Genomic DNA, 11,146 nt, shown 5'->3' with positions numbered 1-11,146 from the left:
AATTAAAGGCAGGAGTAGTATATCCATAATACTGTTTCTTATTTAATTAGTATGCTCTGCTTTTAATTAACCCTTATGAAACAAATCAAGTTTGATCAAGTAGATACATGGATGTAGAAAATATTGAAGAAATATTTTCAGATATAACTAACTTTTTTGATATCCAGCTGGATTTGATTTAGTATATTACTGATTGTAATATGATTGTATAACTGCTCTCAAATAATAACTTTTTATACAAGTTGTCTTTAACAGCTGTTCTAGTCTAGGAAGTCAAACCTTCACTGATTTTTTATTGAAGTCGATGTATTCTTTTATAAAGAAACAGGTGATATTTTTTATTTTATTGATTTTTGGTCACAGTTGTCAATAGTATAGATAGAGCAGACTGGTAGGTATGGAAGTTGAGTTTGATATTTTGCAGAAATAATTATAGGGCCCACCTATTGGAAGAGTTTGAAGCTATGAAAGCTATTGTGGCTTGACATGGTCACCCCTTAAATATTTTCAATAGCTGGTGTTAATTTGAATTTAATTCAATTATTGGGCAAATTTACATGACACTAAGAGTTTTTATTGTATGCCAGTGCATTAGGTGGAGGGACAAAGAAGGGACCACGTACGTGTCTGTGCCAGGTCTCACAGCACCAAGCAAATTTGAAACTTGTGGAGGGATAAAGCTGGGCCAGCCTCATTTCACACTGTGGTAAAACCAGAAGAAAGGACACATAATTCTTTGAATATATTTGGATATTGATAACTTTCAATATAACTGTAATTTTGTATGTCTCATAGTGTTTATTTTCACACTATTACCACCCTTCCTTTTCCAACCATTTTGTTTTGTTTACGTACCTACATTGCTTAATTCCACTTACTTTGATTGGTCAGCTTTTACCACACCCTTCCAAAAAGCTAGCATAACATAGCGGACAGTTCAATGCATTCTCCTAGAAGATTACAATGGATGCAGAAACATTACACATAAAATATTCTTAAAGATAACGCTGATCATATTATATATTTCAGGTCATGTATTAAAGATAAACAATGAGCCCCACTGGCCTACATATTAATAAACCTTTAGTTGTAACCATTATAGGGGTTATTTTGACTCTAGGTGTCGTATATAAATATTCTGATACATTAGGATTAACCAAGTCAAAATCTATCAAACTAAAAGCTGACAGTATGACTGGTACTGGCAGTGCAGTGAAATTAGAATTTTCAATACCAGATGATGTTTTAACTAATGCTAAATCAGTGAAAGTTGTTGAATCTACTGTAGAAGTTCCATTCAAAGACAAGGTTAGTTACTATATTTCACATGCTTCATTGAAATAATTCAAAATATGGAAATAATATAAGGTGGTTAGTGTTTGAGGTTTACCCAAAAAGTTTTTACCCTCATGCAAAAAAGTTTCAGCCCTTAATATATTTGAAAGCTAATTATAATTGTAATAACTGGTGGATCTGATATTGTGGGTTTCATCACCTTCTGAAGAAGTTTTCAACTTTTTATGAGAAAAATGTTATTAAAGGGAAAAAAAGATTTTTATGTATTAAATGGAAAGAAAAGGAAATTGTATCGTATTAATTTGTTGAGTTATTTTTGTTTAGATCGTTATTTCTACATATTATGTTATCATCCCCATTAGCATTACAATATCATGTTCGGTTTGAAGATATCTTGTGACATTCAGAGTCTGAATCTAATAGTAGTATTTTTTTAATTTTATATTGTGGTTTCGTCATTACTAGTCATAATTTAAAACTATTTCAGAAAGTCAAGATATTTTTACAAAAACCTAAGACAGATGAAAATAAATTATCAGTATTATTGTTACATGGTCAAGCATTTACGTCTAATAATTGGAAGGAAATAGGTACTATACAGTTATTGGGTGTTAGTGGTTATAATGTCATAGCTGTTGATCTACCAGGTAATCTCCACACTTAGACCTTACCTGTAATACTTTTCAATCATGGAAAATTAAAGTAATTGATTTGAGTGCCTGCTAAGTTCATAATAACATGAACAGCAAATTATCCTTTCACAATTTATGTTTTTTTTATTGTGAAGTCAATTTCTTTTCTATATATTGTCCATAGCTATTTCAATCTCTGTTTGACAAACATATTTATATGAAATTCATTTGCTTTTAACTTACTAAGATTATCAAATTGTTTGATATAAGTCATCATTCTTTCTGAATTTTAGAATGATAACATTATTTTCAAAATATAGTCCGTATATTTAGCCTCTAAATGGTTTTATTAAGTGTTGATAAAATGCATTAACTTCGATATTCTTGATATTAATTCGATTATCTTTTAGCGTCAACATCTTGAATCAATCTTGAGTCAGGTTTTTGCATTTTACTGATTTTTTTCGCTTGAGTATGCGTTTGAGATTTCTTCAAACTAGTTAATGTAAAAAATGATTGCAATAGATCTTTTTAATTATAGCCTTGCAGCCATAAGGTAAGGAAAGGACCTATTTTGTTGTCACTCTTGATGTTTTTACAAGAATATCTTATCATAAAGAATGACAGAACATCTTATAATGGATAATTTGATATATCAGTGTTGTATTGTTTTACTTTGATAATGTCTACGTTTGGTTTTAGGATATGGAAAGAGTGACTCTAACAAAATTGAGGGTGAAAATAAGGGAGAGTTTTTAGGTGAATTGATAAAGACATTGAAATTGGAGTCACCAGTAATAGTTAGTCCCTCTATGAGTGGAAGTTTTGCCTTGCCTTATTTATTTAGTGGTGACGTTTCTATTCGTGCTAGTGGCTTTGTTGCCATAGCTCCAGTTGAACCGATAAATATAAAGATAAATACCCCTCTAGCAAGGTAAAGTATGCTACTTATAGGTCAAGCAGAGATATTTGTGCAGGGATAATTCAAAATTTAAACTTGAAGAGTTGATTTGATTTTTATATGGAGTGTGGATAATGATATCCTTAGAAGAACATTAATTTTTATATCCTTAAAGCCCCAAGCAAAAAAACATTATTGGTCAAGTTAAAATAGTTTATGTTTTTTATAATATATCGTTTTCCCTTTTCAGATAAAAACCTTGGTTATAAGAGGATCAGCAGATGAAAAATTAGGTATTGCAAGCGAGGAAAACCTAAAGACAATACCAAACAATGCTATTTACATCATTCCTAATGCAGGACATGCTTGTTATATAAACAATACAACATATTTTCATAACATACTTTATGGTTTTCTTAGGAGCCTTACCAAATAAGGAGACTAATTGATAATACAAATGACAAATGGAAAGTAGCATAAACGCATTTAGAATTAATACTGAAGTGGGTACTTGGGAATTTTTAATTTTCTATAACTATTACTAATTGTGTAATAGTTGTAAATATTATATTCATATATGCATGTTGAAAATTATTTATTGCTATTTGTTTTGTAAATCTTCACACAGTTAATTAGTAATGTATGTTTACATTTCTTGTCCATTTTGTTAAAATAACATATTGGTTCAAAGTGGGACACTCACAAATGAAATCCATTTTCATGAAATATTAATTGTATTTTTCTGTTGTTAATATTAAGTTTATCTGTTGATCTATTTTTACGACAGTCTAGTCAAGTATGTTATTTTCTAAAATGTAAGGTAGATAAAATGTGCTATTCCATCAGTATCTTTCCTAATATAACTCTTTTCCTTATTGAATAATTCCATGCTAAGCAAAATTTGTTGCTTACAACCTTCTTATGCTTATAATAATAGTACAGTTGTATTCCAATATTGTAATTGCTTCCATGCCAGTTTGCCTTGAATGATATCTTTAATATAGTTGTCAGAACCTAATCAACAGTCAGACATTCATCATTATCTCCAAAAACCTCTGACATGAAGTGAACTCATTTAATATACTGTTATTAATTAGTCACTTCTCTATATGGTTCTTCTTTCAGGGCTAATAGACAAGATATTTTAATACTCTGTTTTTCTCAATTTTATTTTCTTGTGTTATAGTTAATATGGAATTCTTTACAATATATTACAATAATTATAAATAATGATTAACAAAATAATATAACAGGGTCAGTGTCACAAGTTATCTGATACATATCCTTCCAAACATTTCAAAGACTGTATTTGTCTATATCTATACTGTAAATAAAAGAACTGGTCACAAAGACAGGAGTTGTAAACTATTACTGTGAAATTTACAAACAATAATTTATTGGTGACACTGGCCCATTCAACCCAACCCATGCATGCATTTTATATGACAATAAAAATAAATCATAATTTTAAAAGATTTTTGGTCTTGGTTTTATATGCGACAGATATAGATGTGAATTTTAGAGAGCAGATAGATAGAATCTCAAGACAAAGTATATCAATACATGTACTTGTTGAGTGAATGCAAAACATATCAGGATGTGCATATATAGCTTTGAGTAAGATTGCATGGACGTCAACTATGAATAAACAAATGAAAAGCAAACTACATAACCGGATATGGAATGCTTGAAGTATACCACAAATTAACATATTATATTGATAGATGAATTAAATAGAACTATTAACAAATAAATGCATTTGTCCATAACCCACATACTACAATCTAGATTGCTTGAATTGCAAGGCACATAAAGGTATGGCTGGACACGACAGACAAAATAATATCAACTGAAATAGGCAATGTTATTCTGATTTCTTTTATAGAAAAATAAAGAGTATTAACTTAAAACCAGTGTTGAGAAAGGAAAATGAAAACAGTTGGTTACATTGTAAGTTTACAGGTACAACATCTTTAACCCTTTTAACACTAGCAGCCTTGACATTGACAACATAAATTAAAATTGTCTTACTTGGAGTTCAAGGTATATAAGGTGATATTTCATTTCAATTGGTGTTCAAAGGGTTAAAGAAAAAGATTCATAATGGTTAGAAGTTTTCAAGAAGTCTCAACACCTGTATTTCTGGGACTCATTATAATGCCACTAGAAGAACAAACGTTAATGTTCAGTCTGATTAAGGGTCAAACTCACATTTACATTTTTCAAATCATTCGTAGTCCTAATGCATTGATACACTAATTAACAAAATCTTATCAATATTAGCAAAATAAACCGCACAGTCAGTTCAAGAACCTTAAAGAACACTTTGATTTCAATGATAAAATTAATTGTACATATCGTACAGACATTTCAATGTAAATGATAAAAGATTGATTTTACAAAAATAAGCCTCTCTATTTACACAATTAACATAGATAATAACACAGCACAACTGGGTCCTGCTTATTTTGTTATAAGTATGGTATTGGGTATTACTCAATGTAATGTTCCAGAAATACCATACTAACCAATAGTATACACGACCAATAAATGTACATAATGATAAAACCATATAGTTGAGATGTTGGTAAATATATCACATTAGTATAATAGTATTAGTACATTTCTCACATGGACTATTTAAGATTCCTTTTTGAAGAATTGTCATTGCTTATAATGTTATTATTCAGTATACAGGCATAAGAATAAATGAATATACTTTACTGTCCAGTGAATTGGTCAAGTATCACTATCACACAGTACCAAAGTTTCAAATTGTTTTGTTTCTACTGGAAATTCGTAAATTTTTTTTATTTAAATAGCAAAGTACTAAATCTGATGGAATTCAAGCAGTGCAGGAAAAACCTAATTTCAATGATGGCTTTCAAGAAACAACTTCATAGCTTATAAATTTAATTCACTGATAAATAAACGACACCTCCAAAAACAAAGGAATTTCACATTTCCCAACAATGAAAGCACCATTGTAAATAAATACACCACACTATATAAAACACTTGGTCACCATTATACAATCATTAGTCGTCCTTTACAATATTTACATGGTAAAAAGTTACGTTCAGTAAAAGAAACTTGTTCCACTAAATTAGAATGTCCTATTTCAGATAGTAAATGTAATATTTTATGTGCTGTTTGATCCTCTTCTACAGTGCCAGTAGTTTTAATGTTATTATTAGAATGGCTATCAGGGGTAGGTGTTGAGAGGGTGGGGCTGGGGTCACGAGTTGGGGTAGTTTGTCCACTATGTTCATGATCACAACTAGTATCAACACCACCAACTATTTGTTCTACTTCACTATTATCACTCTCATCTTCTGAACTGGTATAATCAGGCCAATCACCTACAAAAACAAAATAATTTCCATTCAACTGTACATTACTTATAATTTGGGATCAAACATATTTGGCCATGAGAAATAGGCCTACCAGCTTTTGTTTTTTCAGTACAAAATAGTGAACTGTTAGTATCAACTATGTTTTTCCAAAATTTCCAAAACTGGGTGATATTGTTCACTGTCACTTGAGGGAAATACAATATCTACAAGTAAAAAATATTCCTTATATCAAAACTGCACAACCCTTCCTTCAATATAATCTAATTATAAAATGATTTAAACTAACCTGCATTACCATTAGGTAAACCGTTTCCATGATGATGATGATTATTGTTGCGATGATGATGATGTTGAGGTTTCTGGGCTGATAAATGAGGTTGTATATCACTATCAGTAGATTTTTGTAATAAAGATTCTTCATTATAACTATGTAACATATTTCTTTCACCTAATAATTGCATAACTAAGGCTTGAAGTTGACCAAGTTTGCCCTGAAATGAAATCAATATCAGAAATTAAGAGAACTATTTTATTTATTGGGTATAAGAACCAAACTCTATATATCTGACAAATTCATCAAATCTTCAAGGAATCAGACACATTTTTGACATACTTTGAACAGCGAGTATAAAGGATATAAAATGTATAAACCTTCAACTCCAAGTAATATAACTTACAGTATATGAAGTTTACATTACAAAGTCACTTGATAATGGTGTTAAAATCATCCAAAATCACTTTTTAGTTTACACATTTATTCAGGCTCATATCGAGCGCCATAACATAAAACCAACATAACAATGCGCATGCTCAATTAGGCAAGACCAAATATACAAAAACATGGAATGACGGTAAGTATAAGAAACGAATCAATGTTAATAGTTTATCATTAATAATACTTTCTTTTTTCTTTTCTTTTCAGGTAAGTATTATTTAGAAAAGAATATTAAAAAAATCTATCCAGAAGGTACAAATGATCCATTGTTGACTGTGTAAAATAATAAGGTAATGTAAATTGTATGTGATAAAATAAACTTGATTAAAACTCAATAAGCTGAGTTTTGTAAGAAATGACAAAATAACAGATAGCAGGATACTAGAAGGTAAGTAATGATGTAAGGTTATAAAAATAACAACCACTATAACTCCAAATTCAACAAATAATTAACTGTTAATACAAATACTCCCACTTAATTACACTTTTTTTTTTTTTTTTTTTTTTTAAAAGCTAAGGAATATTACTTATTTTGCCAGTGCGAAAGACACTTAACAAGTCACTTCCTGAAGCACCTTTTTTAGTCATGCAATTAGCTAATTGCAACTCACTGGGACACCATTTAACAGAGGTGATTTGTTTTAAAGATAAAGATTCTTTAATAGCACTTATATCTAGCCTTAAACGTTTATCGTCCACCATCTTAGTTGAATAGATGGCTTCAACAACACTCTTATTGTCAATGTATGCCTCAATGGGAATGTTATACATAGTCTTTGATGAGAAGAGATCTTCAATTAAATGCTTTAAATAGCTTGCATCCTCTAAAGCTTCCTGTAGACTTAAGGACTCGGCAGCTATTGTAGAGCGAACAACTCTCTTGATTTTATTGGATTGCCAATTTAAAGGAGAGCAAAAGTTATTAGGTGACACCAACAATATCAAATGAGCACCAACACTCCCAACACCATTACAGATGTTTCCAAGGGATGCATCAGAAAATACGAGCAACCGCCAATTTTGATAATTTCCAAGATTAGGAAAACATATGGAGGCATTTATCTCTTTAAGTTTCAGAATAGCCTTATTGGCGCGTTTAAAATCATTAATTTCACCATTTTTTAATTTGGTACTTAAATCAATCATTTCGAATGCTAAATCGGGTCTAGACCCTTGCACAGCCCAATTTAATTTACCTACTTGACATCGAAGAAGAGTTAATTCATCCTCGGAAAGTTTGCTAGTTGTGCCTCTATCACTGGCTAATTTAGCAGTTCCTAATTCTTCCATGTAAGAAGATTGATCTAGAGTAACAGCATCTTGAGATTGAACCAAGTTGAAACCGATATATGTGAAACTAGTATCAGCTAATTTTCCAGCCAGGAAGCGTTTACGCAAACAAGTCATAACTGATGCATCAAACTTGGTGGCACCAGCATGTAAAAAAGTCATCAATATGACATGCTAATAAACCAATAAGAGAATCATTGCTATCTTTAAGATAAAACAATGCAGGATCAGATGTGCATTGTTCACAGCCTAACTTAAGAAGTTCATCTTTTACACTCTGATAGAACTGTCGGGCAGCATCATTTAAGCCATAAAGACAGTGGTTTAATTTCCATAGTTTACCCTTAGCAACATCTGCCTCGACAGGAGGAGATAAAAACACATCCCTATCTAGTTTCTTACCCTGAGAAGCTGATTTTATATCCGTAGTTTTAACAGGCCACAATTGACTAGCAGCAATGGCAAGAAAAGTTCGCATTGTACTTTTGCCTATAGTTGGGGAGTCACTTTGAATATATTGTTCCTCTTGAAATCCACGAGCTACTAATCGAGCCTTGACTTGATCACCTTTTTTAGTCACAACCCACCGTGTTGAAATTTTATCTTGGCCATTGTCGTCAACAACATCATAAGTTTTAAAAAGTTTCAATTTCTCCAATTCATCTAGCTTGGCCTGTACACAGTCTGGATTACCATGTTGAGAAGTTGGCATGAACACAGCAAAACTCTCCTCATCAAACTTTTTCCATTTAATAGATTCCATATCAAGGCTTTGAGTCTGTCCATTGTCTAACTGAACATTAAACCAATGCCTGTATGCACCTGTTGATTTGCCAGCTTTGCTGAGAACTGTTGCTGTCTTCCAATCCTCATTTTCCGACACTCTGAACTGAATTTTATCATTCTTTTTTATACGAATGTCATCTATATCACAATGTTCGCTGTCTCCATGAACATTTTCAGGAGTATCAACGTCACCTGGGGTGCTTACTGATGGTTCACCTATCACTTCACTGAAAACATTTGGACAGCTAGACCCTTGTGAAGAGTGTTTTGTGGTATTAGAAGAGGAAACATCATTATGTGTAACAACAGTATCCAAACTGGGTTGTGGAAAATCTTTGATAATACGATTTGTTGAAACTCTAACATAGACTCCACCATGTCGAACAAATACTAGCCTACCATCTTGAAATATAACCTTGGCAGGACCCAACCACTTATTATGACCTTCCCGTTTATAAAACACTGAGTCACCAGGTTTGAAATGTTCTTCTACTGCTCGGATCTGGTGTCTCAGAGCTCGTCTAATTTTTTCATCACATTCACTTTGCATAAAAGCTTTTCTGGAGGAATGTAGAGCATTTAAATGTTTCAGAAGAACATCACTTGATGTAGATCCATGGATATAAGGTATTTTACCGCTCAAAATATTAGGAAGGTTAGGATTCTTTCCTAGAACAATTTGATAACTACTAAATCCATTCCACATTTGCAATGAATTTTTTGCCATATTAGCCCAAGCCAGGAGAGTAGTGCTATCAGTATTAGGATTGTCATCAGCAAAAATTTCGGAATACAATAATGACCACTGGATGTGAAGTCCAATGCACATTTCTTCCCAAAGATTTCAGCTTCATCGTGCTCAAGATCCAATTTGACGTTGGCATTTTTCAAAGTTTTTAAACTCAATAGTAAAGGAATATTGGAATTTACCACATCAATTTCCAAAACAAACTGATGACCAGCAATAACACAGGGGACATGTACACACTTCATAGACTGCAAGCATTCACCTCCTCCAAATTTAAACCACTTCGTGCCTTTGAACTCTTTAATTTCTTTCTGTTTGTTTTCAGGGAATGTACTCAAAAACGTTTCATACCAATGCATGCCACTAACAGTACTTGAACAGGCTGTATCTATTACTGCACTATGTTGTGATTCTTTCCCCAAACGACTCACTTCCTGTTTATCATAATCAGTGTACATGATTACATTTTCAAAGTTATTCATCGTCAATAAAACCTCATTGTGAGATATAAATGCTTCCTTAGAATCACCATGTGCATTTCGATTTTCATAGCTGTGGGGACAATCTTTTAATAAGTGTCTGTAAGATCCACAAGCGTGGCATGTCAATGTTTTGCCATTAAATGATTTGGGATTAATGTGCTTTTCGGATCTGTCATAACCCCTACCTCTCAAGTTACTAGCTGAAGATCTCCCTCTATTTGGTCTGAAAGAATAATTGCTGTTACCACGATGATACTGACCACCATTACCACGATTAGGATTGAACTTATAGTATCCCGCTGCTGCAAGAACTTCTTAATTCTCTGCCAAGAAGGTCGGTTCTAACTTAAAATCACTACTATTTTCTAATGAGTCTTTTCCACCACTTGCAGAACCTTTAAATTTCTTTAATGAAACTTTGGCTTGTTCATATAAGGTATCTTTGCGTTCGTAGTTCATGCCTGTTAAAACTAACATGCGCTCATCTTTACTAATATTAGCACATTTCAGTAATTTAAAAGCCAAAATTTCTGGTAACAGAGTCATATTTTTCTTCACTATCTTAGAGTACTTTGAATCAAAATCTGAGATATATTCTGTTATGGATTGAGTTTCTTTCCACTTGAAGTCTTCAAAATCTTCATACTTTTCAAGGCTATCAACTAACTCATCTTTCCCTAGATGTTTATCTAAAATTGTTATCAACACTGTTAAACCATTCTCAGCCTTTAATTGGTCCGTAGTAAGCTCATCAAAAACACGTTCTCGAATTCGCAGTTTCTCTTGTTCAGGAAGAGATAGTGCTACAGCTATACCCTGTTTGCCTTTTTCTAAATTGGTAATTTCACACCACGCCAATAATTCTTGTTTGTATCTTTCATAAGTCTTGTCATTTGAAAGGACTGGTGGATTGACTTTCATACTCATTTTTACAGCAAAA

At 32.1% G+C, this 11,146-nt stretch overlaps 3 protein-coding genes across 3 annotated transcripts; 1 reads left to right on the top strand and 2 right to left on the bottom strand.

Annotated features, from left to right (window-relative positions):
* Positions 1-1,807: 1,807 nt before the first annotated feature.
* On the top strand, positions 1,808-3,265 carry LOTGIDRAFT_139246 (hypothetical protein; the record flags this gene model as incomplete). The annotated part of the gene is made up of 3 exons (XM_009049357.1): positions 1,808-1,943; positions 2,631-2,862; positions 3,100-3,265. Coding segments are annotated over 3 exons (534 nt in total), but the record flags the coding sequence as incomplete, so codon positions are not given.
* A 2,591-nt stretch (positions 3,266-5,856) lies between these two features.
* Positions 5,857-9,805, bottom strand: LOTGIDRAFT_172471 (hypothetical protein; the record flags this gene model as incomplete). The annotated part of the gene is made up of 3 exons (XM_009049356.1): positions 5,857-6,191; positions 6,472-6,676; positions 8,870-9,805. The coding sequence occupies 3 exons, from the start codon at positions 9,803-9,805 to the stop codon at positions 5,857-5,859; spliced, it is 1,476 nt and encodes a 491-aa protein (XP_009047604.1).
* A 716-nt stretch (positions 9,806-10,521) lies between these two features.
* Positions 10,522-11,133, bottom strand: LOTGIDRAFT_172470 (hypothetical protein; the record flags this gene model as incomplete). Its single annotated transcript, XM_009049355.1, has 1 exon — positions 10,522-11,133. The coding sequence occupies one exon, from the start codon at positions 11,131-11,133 to the stop codon at positions 10,522-10,524; it is 612 nt and encodes a 203-aa protein (XP_009047603.1).
* Between the last annotated feature and the right edge of the window lie 13 nt (positions 11,134-11,146).

Source organism: Lottia gigantea (genome assembly GCF_000327385.1).
Source record: "Lottia gigantea unplaced genomic scaffold LOTGIsca_134, whole genome shotgun sequence".
NCBI lineage: Eukaryota > Metazoa > Mollusca > Gastropoda > Lottiidae > Lottia > Lottia gigantea.
The sequence above is the reverse complement of the archived record's forward strand: the minus strand, read 5'-3'. Positions and strand labels throughout refer to the sequence as shown.